The 15,176-nt window shown below is 46.4% G+C and overlaps 1 protein-coding gene across 3 annotated transcripts; it reads left to right on the plus strand.

The window, feature by feature from the left end:
* The first annotated feature begins 2,901 nt into the window (after positions 1 to 2,901).
* On the plus strand, positions 2,902 to 14,282 carry LOC113889474 (oviduct-specific glycoprotein-like). 3 transcript variants are annotated; one of them, XM_027536191.1, is made up of 11 exons: positions 2,902 to 2,949; positions 3,470 to 3,499; positions 3,885 to 4,089; positions 5,034 to 5,090; positions 5,909 to 6,074; positions 6,949 to 7,073; positions 8,341 to 8,449; positions 8,549 to 8,734; positions 10,681 to 10,797; positions 12,476 to 12,611; positions 13,441 to 14,282. In XM_027536191.1, the coding sequence occupies exons 1-11, from the start codon at positions 2,925 to 2,927 to the stop codon at positions 13,902 to 13,904; spliced, it is 1,620 nt and encodes a 539-aa protein (XP_027391992.1). In that variant the 5' UTR covers positions 2,902 to 2,924; the 3' UTR covers positions 13,905 to 14,282. The 3 variants fall into 3 exon arrangements, with proteins under 3 accessions (XP_027391992.1, XP_027391993.1, XP_027391994.1); XM_027536193.1 differs by lacking the exons at positions 2,902 to 2,949; positions 3,470 to 3,499 and adding an exon at positions 5,279 to 5,316 and having other exon boundaries at positions 4,057 to 4,089; XM_027536192.1 differs by lacking the exons at positions 2,902 to 2,949; positions 3,470 to 3,499 and having other exon boundaries at positions 3,997 to 5,316.
* Positions 14,283 to 15,176: the final 894 nt, after the last annotated feature.

A 15,176-nucleotide genomic window follows, 5' to 3' on the forward strand; every position in this document is an offset into this window, starting at 1 on the left:
GGCAGGAGGTGGGGTGAGAGAAGGCTCAGAAGCAGAGAGAGGCAAGCACTCACATCAGGGAGGTCTTAAAAGGCAGGCAGTTACGCCCCAGGAGCTTGGCAAGAATGAGTCAGGATCCAGGCCCCAGAAACCAAGTGTGGTACCTACAGTTTATAAACCAGGAAGAGAAATCAAAGCAGAGACCTAGAAACAAGACTTAGGGCACAAGGGCTAGGAACTGGGAAGCAAATAAGAGATTGGTCATTAGAGTTAGAAACCACACTAGGGGTGATCTAACCAATGGTGTGAGTTGTTGCCAAACATGATCCAGTGTTGCATTCAGGAATCTCTTGATTCAGGTTCACATTAACCCAAGGTATGGAAGGTGGCATTGAGCATGCAGTTGGACCTAATGATACTACAGAGCAGGTATTGGATCTCAAGGTTTTTTGGAAACAAAACTCATGTATCTCCCACTGCACTTAATCCAAGAGACTAAGATAGAGACATGCTTTAACTCTGGGAGATGTGATCCATGTGTTCACTATACTAGAGGTTCCTTGAGCAGAAACTGGTGTCTATCAGGGCCTGTTTGCATGTGCTTAGTCATGTCTGACTCTTTGTGACCCATGGACTGTAGCCCTCCAGGTTCCTCTGCCCATGGGATTCTCCAGGCAAGAAATACTGGAGTGGGTTGCCATTTCTTTCTCCAGGGGATCTTCCTGATCCAGGGATCAAACCCTCATCTCTTTCATCTCCTGAATTGGCAGATGGATTCTTTATGACTTGCACTCTGTGGGAAGCCCGTCAGGGCCTGGCCTATGCTCAATGAAATATTCATTGAATACAAAAAGGAAGACAAAGAGGGATGAACAAATGGAGACACAGCCTCTGCTGGGTAGAGTATTCCCTCAGGCTTTCCCAGGTTTCAGTGAAATATTTTTACTCTAAACATTCTATACCACTTATTGTTTTTGTTCCATGATACCAAACAACTTACTGATACAAGTTACACTTTCCTGGTGTTCATACTAGAAATGAAGCAGATTAAACCACTAGTCATTGTTATTTCCCAGTGGCATTTATTTTATTGACATCTGATTAGTCCCTCCATTGTGTGTGGATTAAGTGAGCAGTCTGAATCTCTAAGAAGACAGGTGTATTGGATACACTGATAACAAAATTTCTGTCCCTATGATGGAGGGTCACACTCTGAAATATGGGACCTACTCAAGGTTTGAGAACCTTGGTAGCAGAAAAGAAAACTGGTGGATCATGCAAACATTTGCTTATATACTTATTTTATTTATCCTTCATATTATTATTGTGTTTTAAAAAAATTGACAATTAGGTGTCCAGAACTGCATTCATTATATTTCTTAGGTTTATGATACCTCTCATGACAGTGTCACCATTGGCTCATATATTGGCTCAAACATTATTGACTCATTCAAAAATTCAGATTTTTGTCTTCTCTTGAGAAACTGAAGAATCCTCCAAAGTATTGGTTCTATTTCACTGCAAGGCAAACATTAGTGGCACTAATGTTTGGCACTCAGAGTGCTGTCCCTGTTAATACTGATCTTTGATGTCTCCCAGCTGAGAGACTTCATGTTACCTGAAGTGTATCACTGGGCTTGCATTGTTATTCTTTTTTGTAAACTTTTCATTTTATACTGGAGTATAGCTGATTAACAATGTTGTGATAGTTTCAGGTGCATAGTAAAGGGACTCAGCCATACATATCATGTATCCACTGTCCCCTAAATGCCCTTCCTGTCTAGGCTGTCACAAAACATTGAGCAGAGTTCCCTGTGCTATACAGTAGGAGCACTGTTATTCTTCTAATCAATTGGAGTGTGAGCTATTCTATTGTGTCCACTTCACCAATTTACATTACCTGCCTGTCAGCACTTGAGTTTGAGAACCCTGATCTGGGGGCAAACTCTTGTCGCTTCTCTAATAACTGCTATCTTTCACTGAGCCCTTGTTGTTGTTCAGTTGCTCTGTTGTGTCTGACTCTTTGTGACCCCATGGACTGCAGGACACCAAGCTTCCCTGTCCTTCACTATGTCCCGGAGTTTGCTCAAACTTATGTCCATTGAGTAGGTGATACCATCCAACCATCTCATCTTCTTTCACCCTCTTCTCCTCCTGCCCTCAACTTTCCCAGCATTAGGGTCTTTTCCAATGAGTAGGATCTTTGCATCAGGTGGCAAAAGTATTGGAGCTTCAGCTTCAGCATCAGTCCTTCCAGTGAATATTCAGGGTTGATTTCCTTTAGGATTGACTGGTTTGGTCTTGCAGCCCAAGGGACTCTCAAGAGTCTTCTCCAGCACCACAATTCAAAGCACTGAACTAAGTTTTTCACATGCTATGTCTTTAATCAGTATAAAATGCTATGAGGTAAGTTCAAGTGTTATCTCCATTTTACAAGTGTAGAAACTAAAGCTCAAAGAGCTAAGTAACTGGCCCCAGATGCTAAAACTAATTTTTGACACTGGGATTCAAACTTTGCCCTTCCTGAGTCCATAGTTGGGAATTTTTAGCTTTACATTACACAATTTTCCTAACCACTAATATAACAACAGAATCACTGCTGCCCTTCAGTGTTTCTTCCTTGTACTCAGTCCATGTGGGTCTGAATTCCAGGAAGAGGGGCTGAACACGGCCCTGCCCTCACTAGGGCCAGTCACGGATACCTCCTCTGTGCCAGTGTCAGAGGGAGTTGTTGCTTTGTTGGATCTCAGAGCTATGGCTCTGCTGGGTGGGAGGACAGAAGATGCTGGGGTCACTGTGACTTTGGGGCAGCCATGCATTAATCACTGTCCCTGGTTTTGTGTGTGTGTGTGGCTGGATTGTCCCAGTGCTGTCCCACAGTTGTACCTGGGGAATCTCATATAAAGGGGCTCCAGCCCTAGGCCTGCAGCAGTCAGACCACAGAGATGGGGAAGCTGCTACTGTGGGTTGGTGAGTGTGGTGGGTCCCACCCCTCAAATGTCTCTTAGTTCAGGAGGTGCTGGGCTTCATCAGCTTATTGTCTCTGTGGTACCCAAGAAGCATCCTGGGCCTCAGGGGCCTGGATTAGGTAGAGGTGGACAGGACAGAGTGAAAGGAGAAGTGATCAGAGCAATGGTTCTCACTGGCTGCAATTAAGTGTTTTTATGCCTGGCCTCCACTTCAGACCCATTGATCAGAATGTCGGTGGGAGGAGCCAGGAAATCACTATGTTTACATACCTTCCAAGGTTGAGAACCACTGGCCCGGAACCTTTGCTGGGACTTCTCAGTGTCATGGTCATCCCAAAGCCTGTGTGTCTACATGTAGGGTATATTGGAGTGGAAAGGAGCTTAGATAGATCTGGCTTCACCCACTCAGTGTAGAGAAGAGGAAGGAGGAAAGGGTGTGTGTGTCTGCATTTGTGGGAACTGGAGGGTGAGCTGAGGTGTGTGTGTGAATCTGCATGTGTTTCTTCCTTCGTCTCCTGCAGGGCTGCTCCTTGTGCTGAAACACCATGATGGTGAGGAAACGTCCTCTCCAGAGCCGGGGAGAGTGTCCACTGAGAACTGCTCCAAGTCCAGTGTCCCCTGTGCCCGCCTTGGCTCTGCGTCGAGGATCATTGACCCAAATTGGCTCAACGGCGGATTCTCAGTCACTGTTGGGTCTTCTCTGTGCCAGGATCCATACTCTTGGATCCATTCTGACCAGGGTTTCAAGAGGTGTTCTTTCCCTGGGGGACCCCAGCAGTGGGGGAAGGACCTGCCCTCCTTGTAGCTCTGGAGTGTGTATGTGTGAGGGAGCAGTTACAGTAGCCTAGCCTCTCGGGCAGTGTCAACACTGCTCTGTGGATGCTGAGCTCCATCCCCACTTGGTTTCTATCAATAATGTCTGCTGTCCCCTGCCAGGTGCTGCCCACAAGCTGGTGTGTTATTTCACCAACTGGGCATTCAGTCGGCCCGGCCCTGCCTCAATCCTGCCCCGGGATCTGGACCCGTTTCTCTGCACCCACCTGGTATTTGCTTTTGCCTCTATGAAGAACAACCAGATTGTTCCTAAGGATCCCCTAGATGAGAAAATCCTCTACCCAGAGTTCAACAAGCTCAAGGAGAGGTGTGTTCACTGTGTCTGTGGGGCTGTATTTTACAGGTAAAGAGGAGTAAGTCTTTTCTTCTGTTAGTCGTCACCTTTCCTCTGATCCTTGGGTCCCTCCTTCTGTCAAGGGCTCTCTGTAGTGTCCCTGCTCTGGGAGTTCCCCGTTGATCAGCACTTTGAGCTCGTCCTTGCCTCCCTGCCCCTGTGGCTGCTATGCCCCTGCCTAGGATATGCTCCTCTCTCTTCTCTGCCTTGCACCCCAACTCACCCTTCAAGCCCAGTGCTCAGGATTCTATTTTCAAATGCTTTGGAGAGAGCTGCATCTCACAAAAGCTTCACAAGTGCTAGTGTTTCATTATCATTTGTCACCTGCAAATGAACCCCAAGGGAAGGGCTGGTGTCTATGGTCTTTGTACACCAGTGGCTGGGTCAGCGCCCAGCAGAGAGCTGGTGCTCAGTGTTCTCTCTCCAGGCTTCCTGGGCTGTCCTCTGTGGGGAGTGGTCTGTCGCTGTGTGCATGGTTGTAGAAGGGCAGAGAAAATCCATGTCACTAGAGCACAGCCTCCAGAGAGGAGAGCAGGGAGCTTGTCCATCTGTTCACTGCTGTGTTTCAAGCACCTAAAGCAGTCAGAGGCACATATTAATTGCTCAGTAAATGTTTGTTGACCAAAAAAGTGAGTGAAGAGAAAATTTAGGCTGCCTTTTCTTTTCCTGGGAATGTCATGGGAGTGGGGAGTTTGGGGGGCTTAGACAGCCTGGGATCCTGGGTGTGATGATCTATATGTGGACTGGTTGCTGTCTCTTTTATCCTTCTTCCCCATCTTGGGCTCCACTTCTTTCTCCCTTAGGTTACTCCACCCGCTGCCTCCTTTCCCTCCCCCTCCTCCCATCTCCACTACTTCCCACTGTTCCCCAAATGACTGAATGAGAATCCAGCTCACCGACTCTGTCCCTCCTCACAGTAACAGAGGGTTGAAAACGCTGCTGTCCATTGGGGGGTGGAACTTCGGCACCTCGAGGTGAGTCTGTGCTATTGGGTCTTCTCTCTGGGGTAGGGTTGAGGTGATGGGTCAGGGGAGCAGGCCAGCTTTACACTCATTATCTCATGATTGCTAGGAGAAAGGATTACAAAGTGGCTGTTTGCATTCCAAATTTGTAGGAAAAAAGCATGAATGAGAGCTTTGGTAACTTACTGTATTTCACCCAGGTGTTCCTGAGAGATGATCAGCTAGGGATGATGATCAGGTAATGGAACCAAGCCTGCCAAAGTCTGAATCTGGTTAATCATTGCATGTAGGACTAGCCCCAAATTACTTATAGTTCAGCTTTACTATTCTAAAGATTTTCCAATAATGTCTTCACTATGGAAGAGAAAATACTAGAAAAAATGGAGAACAAACAGCTAATAAACAGAATAGCAAAGACTCTAGAACCCCTGGTCAGAGCCTGGCCCTCTTGTGCCATGTTATGAGGCCCATTAGCTCAGAGATCTTTCTGGAAATGCTGGCCTTTTTCTCATGTTCCCTCCCCTTATCTGTTTAGACAAAGAGTCAGTGCCTGGCCAGGGGTGAACATTTCAAAGGCAGAGCTGTTCTGAGCCACTGTCTCCACCCCAGGCTGAGTGTTGCTTCCATCTGGCAGGGGCAGGTGTGGTTTGCAAATCCTCCCTGGAGCCTGAAGTCCAGGGCTGGGAAGGGACTTAAGAAGGTTTGAGAGTTTTAAAGTTCCACCTTCCTTTCCTCAGTCACATATGAACCAAAGAGCCTTGCAGGGGAGTGGTTGGGGGAGCACGGTTATGCAGAAAGCACTCCTGGCCTTGGCCCCGGTCCCCCTGCAGGTTCACCATGATGCTGTCCACATTTTCCAACCGGGAAAGGTTTGTCAGTTCAGTGATCGCCCTCCTGAGGACACATGGCTTTGATGGTCTGGACCTCTTCTTCTTGTACCCTGGACTCAGAGGCAGCCCTGCGCGTGACCGCTGGACCTTTCTCTCCTTACTTGAAGTAAGGCCAGCTTTGTTGTTGTTGTCCAGTGGCCAAGTCATGTGCAACTCTTTTGCCACCCCATGGAGTTGCTGGCTTCCCTGTGCTTCATGATGAAAAGGCCAGCATGCTGCTGCTGCTGCTGCTAAGTCGCTTCAGTCATGTCCGACTCTGTGCGACCCCATAGATGGCAGCCCATGAGGCTTCCCTGCCCCTGGGATTCTCCAGGCAAGAACACTGGAGTGGGTTGCCATTTCCTTCTCCAATGCATGAAAGTGAAAAGTGAAAGTGAAGTCGCTCCGTCGTGTCCAACCCTTAGCGACCCCATGGACTGCAGCCTACCAGGTTCCTCTGCCATGGGATTCTCCAGGCAAGAGTACCAGAGTGGGGTGCCATGGCCTTCTCCAAAACGCCAGCATGCCAGCTCCCAAATCCAAAAGTGATTCTGTTTTGACCATGTCTGGGCTCCAGGCACAGGAGGAGCCTAGGGCTGGGGGCAGGGCAGGAGAGTGGTCACAGAAGGTTCTTTTACTGCTGTCATCTGCAGGTGTGGACAGAGGCTGCTGAGCAGGGGCCCTGTGGAGGTCTTTCCCTCCATCACCACTGGCCTGGCCCCAGCCCTCCAGCCTGAGTGACACTTTCTCCATGCATCTGCTGGACTCCCTCAGGCAGGCTGTCTGAATTCTGCTCCTGGGCCTGCAGCCAGCCCTCTGCCCAATGCCTTACTGCACTGGCTCACGTCCTCCTTTCTTGGGAACCTGTGGGCAGGGCCTGTGTCTGACTCTCCTGGCTCCAGGGGCTCTGTTATTGCGGAAGATTGTTTCCTGGATGACTCCTGCTTTCCCCAACTTGACACTACTTTGTCCATTTCTCTCATATGCTTCTCTCTTCCCAGGAGCTCCTGCAGGCCTTCAAGAATGAGGCCCAGCTCACCATGCGTCCAAGGCTACTGCTGTCTGCTGCCGTCTCTGGGGACCCCCATGTCGTCCAGAAAGCATATGATGCACACCTTCTGGGCAGGTGAGTGGATGCTCCTCACCTGGTGAGGGGGGCACTGGAGGGAAGAAGGCATCTTGGGCTCAGAACCCAGAGGTGCCCAGCACTGTCCTGGAGCTTTGACTTCCTGCCCTGCTGTGAGAGCACCTGTGGGAAGTGGGCTAAAGCACGAATGTAGGTGGGGACAAGGATTATTCCTTATAGCCTGGACTTTCCTGAGGAGATCAGAGGGGAGTAATGGAGCATCTGGCCACACCACAGCATCCCTTTGGGTAGGTATCAGCATCGTCCATAGCTGGGCCTCAAGGAGTGAATCCAGGGGCTTGACCTCTGTTCTGCTGGAGTCCCCTGTGGGTGTGCACTGGGTGCCAGAGGGCTGGCATCAGAGACATGGGTGAGTTACCAACTACTGCCTCTGAAACAAAAATAGGAATGCCCAGTCAGGGCCCATTTTCAGAGCAGAGGTCTTCATGCCAAAGTCACAAAACCAGACGGAGGGAGCTCATATCTCTCTGGGCATGCCAGTTCTGGACTAATTCTATCAAAGTTCAAGAATCAAGTGTTTCCTGATGTTAAAAGTGAGGCAGATGCAACATACCTGAGATGATGCTATTGCTGTGTGTGATGACACTTAGGGAGAGTGGGTTCCGTGTGTCAGGAGAGAGGTGAGAGATCCAGTGAGCTGAGTTGGCTAGTGTTGGTCTTATAGCCAGGCAGGATTGAGGACTCCACCTTCATCCAGCCGGGTCACCTTAGCCAAATTAGGTAACTGCGTGAGTTTCAATTTTTTCATTTTAAAATGGGGACAATTATGGTAATTAGGACATTAACCAGATTAAAATTAAATTAGATAATCCATGTTAACCTCTACACTGTGACTTGGTAAGGCTCAATTACACTTCACCATCTGGAAAGCTTTCTGGAAGAGATGGTTCCTCAAACAGTAGAAAGATGGATGCACTTTTATGCTGTCTGATTACACATGTCATTTATTCAGACCTCTGCTACACTTATATCAGCCTGAATGCCTTTGTTTCCTGTTCTGATCCCATCCACTCCCTTGGATACTCTCCGGAGGGCATAGGTCCTGACACACCACTGTCCCTCACCAGCTGTGTGTTCCAGGGCAGGCTCTCACAAGCAGGGCATGGCTCAGGCAGTCCCTAGCCCCCATCTCAGTAGGCAGAGATGGCAGGGGTGTTGGGTGGCCGACGTTCAGCTAGTTAGCTAGTTGGTGTTGTGAAAGTCTAGCTAGCATGATCTTCATACCTCCTCTTCTTGCCCCTTACAGACTCCTGGATTTCATCAGCATCTTGTCTTACGACTTACATGGAAGCTGGGAAAAGGTCACAGGACACAATAGCCCTCTGTTCTCTCTGCCTGGAGACCCCAAATCTTCGGTAAGAAAAGGAAAGCTGTCAGGCAGCCCAGACATGCACCCCTGAGCCAGGCCAGTGGCTCTTGGTAACAAGGAGGGGTTGTGTTCTTCCTCCCTGCAGGCATATGCCATGAATTACTGGCGACAGCTTGGGGTCCCCCCTGAGAAGCTTCTCATGGGGCTCCCCACCTATGGACGTACTTTTCACCTCCTCAAAGCCTCACAGAATGAGCTGAGGGCACAAGCTGTGGGACCAGCATCTCCAGGGAAGTACACCAAGCAAGCTGGCTTCTTGGCTTATTATGAGGTGACGGGAACGGGAACCTCTGTCTGTGAACCTCTGTCTGTGAGTTAGGGCTCCCCGACCCAAGCCCAGGGCCAAAGTAGGGACAAGGGACCAAGGCAAGACTGAGGGCTAGAGACAGGACAAGGAGGTGGTTTGCTGTGGTAAGGGACATCCAGTCTCTGGGATATTCTCTTTTCTTTTGGGGAAGTTATTTGAACCCTTTGTAAGAGGTGAGGGACTAGGTGAAGTCTGAATGGAGGGGGGCAGATATTTCACTCCTTAGAAGATTCTTAAATAATATTTAAGTCAATCCTGAATTACTATTTGGCCTAAATAAACATAATTAATATTTGAAAGATATATATATATTTTTTTTTCAAAAGTTCAAATATTTTCAAAAGTAAGAGAATAGTATAGCATCCTCTCATTCCCTGAAAAAGCCATGGACCCAGGGCAGATATTTCACCCCTTAGAAGATTCTTCGGAGAAGGCAATGGCACCCCAGTCCAGTACTCTTGCCTGGAAAATCCCATGGATGGAAGAGCCTGGTAGGCTGCAGTCCATGGGGTCGCTAAGAGTCAGACATGACTGAGCAACTTTACTTTCACTTTTCACTTTCATGCATTGGAGAAGGAAATGGCAACCCACTCCAGTGTTCTTGTCTGGAGAATCCCAGGGACGGGGGAGCCTGGTGGGCTGCCGTCTATTGGGTCACACAGAGTCGGACACGACTGAAGTGACTTAGCAGTAGCAGAAGATTCTTAAATGGCAGTTAAGTCAATCCTCACTTACTATATGTCCTAAATAAACATAATTAATATTTACCATATGTATATAATCAGACATATGCAAACGTAAAAGAATAGTATAACGTCCTCTCACTCCCTGATGCCCAAATGCCCTTCACCCAGCTTCAGTCATTAACCACTCATGGCCAGTCTTTTTTTTTCTCTGCTCCTGACTCCTTCCTTCTCACTAGTCAATTATTTTGAGACAATTCTATGACATCCCCCATCACAGATTCTTTCTCCTCTACCTCGATTCCATGCCCGAATCCCCGTCTCAACAAAGCTTGCTGTTGAGTGGGGGGAAGAGACATGGATCCAAGGGAATGTGGAACACAAGAGAAGACAGTAAGAGGCACCAAGTGCATGACTGTAGGGTGTGGAGTTGGTGGATTTTGAGCAGAACTATGAAGCACAGTAAAATCCTGTTGGGTGGGCAGGACCTCCTAGGCAAAGAACAGCAGGCACCAGAGGGAGAGTTGCATCTTTGCCTGAGGTGGTAATGGGGATGCTGGTGTCTCTCCAATCTCTGCACTGTGCCTGCTCCTGGAGATGTTTCCCTGCTAATCCATTGAAGCCTGATTATGAGTGATGACATAGTCAAGGGAGTGTAATGTTAATGAGGTTTTGATAACACCTTTAATGAACAAAAAAATAATAACTTCCATATTATCTTCTGCAGCCCAAATGGAACATTTCTATATCTTTGCAGCATACCGTCTCCAGCACAGTGTTGGGTACCCAGTCTACAGTCAGTGGTTTTTTGATGTAGTAACCTAGTTCTCCCTGCCTTCCAGGTCTTTACATTTATTATAGATTCAAAAATTAGTTTGATAAATACCTGGATGGATCAGTTTATGTTGGTTTAATGAGCAAAGGAGATACTTGTTTATGAAGAGTCTTTGAGAAAGGTACAGGTTTGGTCTAGACTCAGGTTTGTTATGTAGTAGTTTGGTATTGACATTATTTACAAAGTCTAGTTTGATTTCTTAAAGGCTGCCACTCACTCCTTGGTTCTCTACCTGTTTATCCACCATGGATATTAGAGAAAGGAATAAGCAATAGTAAGAATTTATCCAAAATAGAGAGGAAGTCTTTACCCCTGGGTGTGAACAGTTTGTCTGTTGGTGCTTCTCTTCATGGAACTCCACACAGCTGATCACTGTTCTGATGCTCCTGCAGATTTGTTCCTTCATTGAGGGAATGAATAAACGCTGGATTGATGATCAGTACGTACCATATGCCTTCAAGGGGAAAGAGTGGGTTGGCTATGATGATGCCATCAGCTTTAGTTACAAGGTGGGAGCTTGTTCCTTTATCGCTCCAACATAGTTTCCCTCTGGCTTCTATGACACCCTTGTGTGTACAGTGTGTGTGTGTGTGTGTGTGCACTCATGTGCGCGTGTGTGCATGTGCCTATAAAACTGCCAGAGGGATGGGACAGGGAGGGAGGTGGGAGGGGGGTTCAGGATGGGGAACACATGTACACCCATGGTGGATTCATGTCAATGTATGGCAAAACCAATACAATATTGTAAAGTAAAAATAAATAAAACTGAAAAAAAAAAAAAAAAAAACTGACAGGTTAACTTGTTAGCCTAAAAGTAGGGGGAAAAAAAAGTCAGAATCTTCACAGTTTCCAACTTAGCAATAATTGGTTCCCCCTTATTTTACATTTGGGGAAATTAAACCCCAGAAAGAAGCCAATTGATTTGGCCAAGTCATGTATTTATTTGCATATGACAATCTTTTCCATCAGTCTTACAAGAGAACTCTGGTAAAGTAATAAGAAAATCTGGATTCAATGCTAAACAACTTCCATTTAGTTATATCTGAGGTTTTAATAATCATGGATAAAATGCTTCATTTTCTTTTATGTGTAAAAGGCATGATATTATCCATTCTATTCCTCTTTTATGGCATCACTATGTCATAAGATATGTTGAAATGATTTTTTAAAAATAAAGCAATATCTCCAATTTAATATGATGATAATGGTGATTAGCAGGCTGGGGAACCAGACAATATTTAATATTTATGAACATGTACTATGTGCAAAATATTGCTCCAAATATCTTACATGTATGAATTTAAAAATCTTTTTAAAATTATGGCAAAATATACATAACATAAAATTCACCATTTTATTCATTTTTTAGTCACCTTTCAGTAGCATTACAGAGAAGGCAATGGCACCCCACTCCAGTACTCTTGCCTGGAAAATCTCATGGATAGAGGAGCCTGGTAGGCTGTAGTCCATCGGGTCACTAAGAGTCGGACATGACTGAATGACTTCACATTCACTTTTCACTTTCATGCATTGGAGAAGGAAATGGCAACCCACTCCAGTGTTCTTGCCTGGAGAATCCCAGGGACAGAGGAGCCTGGTGGCTGCCATCTATCGGGTCGCATAGAGTTAGACATGACTGAATCGACTTAGCAGCAGCAGTAGCATTAAGTACATTCACATTGCTGTGCAGCTATCATATCTACCTCCAGAACTTTCTCCTCTTTCCAAACTGAAATGACTCCCCACTCTTTCCTCACTCAGCTCCTGGTAATCACCACTCTACCTTCCATCTGTATGAATTTGACTACTCTAAGCACCTCAATGAGTGGAATCATAGTATTCTTTTGTAATTGGCTTATTTCACTTAGCATTTTATCTTCCACTTCCACCTATGTTGTAATATGTGCATATAGGAACTCTGGATCCTAAAAATGTTGGAAATTTTATCCTTTTTTTTTTACATAGAAGGCAATTAAAACCCACAAGGCTCTTGTATCTCTTTTTTTTTTTTGTATCTTTTTTATTTCAAGATCCCATAGCTAATAAGCAATAGAGGCTAGAGTCAAATACAGGCTACATGGCTAAGCATCCTACCATACTGCCTTCTGAGAGTCCTTCTGATTTTGCCATTGTACTCAGTCTGGAAGATGGCTAGTACAGCAGGTTGACTGACCACTGCTTTTTCAGGCATTTTTCATAAAGAGAGAGCATTTTGGGGGGGCTATGGTGTGGACATTGGACCTGGATGATGTCACGGGCGCTTTCTGTGGCACTGGCCCTTTCCCCCTTGTCTACACATTGAATTATCTTCTGGTGAAGGATGGTGAGTAGCTATGACCTGGAAGCTGGGTTGGCAGTTGCAAAACCACTGGGTGGGTCCCTTCTATGAGATTTAAAGGCTTTGTTGGGGCAAAATGACAATGAAAGAAGAGAATAAGCTTTGATGCCAGGCCAGTCTGCTTTCTAATCTTGGTTCTGATGCTTGCTCCATTTGACCTCTCTAAGCTTTGTTTTCCCATCTACAAAATGGGAATAATCCTTATACTCATGACAGTATTATACACACTGGCAGTTAGGAGATGGAACCTGGCATGCTAAACCTGCAACATCCTTGGAGATGGTCTATAACCCCCATTTTGTGAGGAGACCTGGACTCAGAAAGATAATACAGCTAGTCAGGGGTGGAAATGAAACTGCAACTTAATTCTTTACAACATGCTTTCTAGGGCAACCTCCTTGCACTCAGCCTTGTTCCTTGTGCCTCCCAAGTAGGGGACACAAAAGGATTCTTCCTGAGGATTCCATAAGTTAGGAAATAGGCCTCAGGGTCCATGTCTTGTGCAAAGTGTGATGGCCAAAGTGAGGGGCTGAGCACAGAGAACTGACAGACCTGCTTGGGGTCACTCAACTGGAAATGTAGCAAACCCACTGAGTGTCCATGTGTGCCTGGGATCATGTTGATATGTTTAAGTGGGGAAGCTGGGCTTCTGTGTGTAGAGACTTTATCTGTGTTGACAAGTGGGTGCATTCAGAAATCCTCTGCTTCTGGTTTGGGAACTGGTACTTCATCCCTGGAGCAGCTCTAGTTCTGCCAGTGACAGGATGGGAAGGAAGAGGTAGGAGTCTCACCCTCTTCTGTTGATTTCTTCTAGAGTTCAGCTCAACTCCTTCACCAAAATTGTGGTTTTCAACTGCTGTGAATTCTTCAATTGGCCCTGAAATGCCAACTATGACCAGGGATTTGACCACTAGTTTTGGTATTTTGCCCCCAGGAGGAGAGGCTGTGGCCACTGAGACCAAAGGAAAGTCTGCAACAATGGCCACAACCCCCAGAAGTGAGATTATGACCCCTACAAGGACCCCTATGACTTTTGAAAGGCACACTGCTGCTCCAGAAGGGAAGACTGAGAGCCCTGGAGAGAAGCCTGTGATCCCTGTGGGCCATCTGGTGGGGAGCCCAGGAGGGATAGCCATGGATCCCATGCACCTTCAGATTGGACAGAAGGTCACACCCCCAGGAAGGAAGGCTGGAGTCCCTGAGAAGGTGACCACCCCCTCCGGAAAGATGACAGTCACCCCTGATGGGAGGGCTGAGACTCTGGAGAGGAGACTTTGACTTCTGAGGTGGACCCTGACCTCCTGGTGGGTTACTTTGGTCTTCAGACAGAAGCTGAAAAGTGGATGCTGCTCTCTGGCTCTGTCATCTCACCTCCTGGGACAACTCCTCTTGCTTTTGACAACCCCTTTGTTCCCACTGATGGACTCATTCTTTGGACTACTTGATAACCCTTCTAATGAGTCCTCTCTTTAAAGAAACTTGGAAAACTCTGCTGTGAATAAAAGATCCCAAAGTCTGTTGTGGGCAAAATCTGGGGGAAACCCTTATCTCTTCGTCTAGGTCCCCTGATAGAAGCTGCTTGTGCTCAGGGGCAAACAGGCCCCAGGTCATAGTGAGTTAATCTCTTCTTTCTCGAATAAACTAAAAGCATAAGAAGCCGTCTGAGTTATCTGAAGCTCTTTTCTTGAAATGACCAGTGATAGTCAATTGTTATCTTCTTCCTTCCAAGATCACTTCCCCTTGCTATTTTTGGAAAGAGGGAATTTGTGTCTGTCCCATGCTGATGTTTTCCAGTGTTGATTACGTGTTTCTCTCTCTGCAATGAACACTGCTGACTTCACTGATGGTCAGAGCCAGAATCTCCTCTACGGAAGTTTTCCCTACTGCTGAAGGGGCCTGAGAGAAGGAGGAGGGAGTTGTCTCTTCTAGTTATATTCCCTACTTTGGAAAGTCTTAGTTGTCTTTGGAAAGTCTGATAAAACACCTCCACCCCTACCTGTTCTCTCCATAATGAGTGGTGGAGGGGAAGACAAAATCAACATACTTTGGTTATCTGCACACTTCTCCCAGGTCTATACTACACACTACATACCTACGGTTTATTTTCCTGAGCATGATTCACCCTTATAAGTCAGTATAGACATAGGTCCAACTTCTAGCCCTCCCTTCCTGGGAAGCAATGATGATAGTGAGTGTCTGATCTACCATCAGTGTTACCTTTTCTTTTGCAAGTGCAGCCTCCAAGACTTGAAAATTAGGGTTCATTAAAATACCTATGGGAGGAGGCATTTATCATAAATGATAAAGCAGGTGAAGGCTGTATCCACACATGGGTGGGCACATGACCTTGGGACCACATTGCCACGGCATAAATCACAAATCAGTTAAGCTACAAAACAAATCAACCTCAAAACCAGTTTACAAAACAGCCATTTATTTAGCTGATAATTCTAGAGGTTAATCATTTAAGCTGTGTTCAGTTAGGTAGTTTTATGATCTGGACTGGTCTTGACTGATCATGGCTGCAGTGACTCAAGCATCTGCTGTTAG

Source organism: Bos indicus x Bos taurus, chromosome 3, assembly GCF_003369695.1.
Source record: "Bos indicus x Bos taurus breed Angus x Brahman F1 hybrid chromosome 3, Bos_hybrid_MaternalHap_v2.0, whole genome shotgun sequence".
Classification (NCBI taxonomy): Eukaryota; Metazoa; Chordata; class Mammalia; order Artiodactyla; family Bovidae; genus Bos; species Bos indicus x Bos taurus.

Excerpts from the sequence above, each read along its gene's own strand:
- LOC113889474 (XM_027536191.1), top strand. The coding sequence starts at position 2,925 with ATGGGGAAGCTGCTACTGTGGGTTG. Across the intron at positions 4,090-5,033 it reads TTCAACAAGCTCAAGGAGAG|TAACAGAGGGTTGAAAACGC; the intron begins GTGTGTTCACTG and ends CCCTCCTCACAG. Across the intron at positions 8,735-10,680 it reads GCTTCTTGGCTTATTATGAG|ATTTGTTCCTTCATTGAGGG; the intron begins GTGACGGGAACG and ends ATGCTCCTGCAG.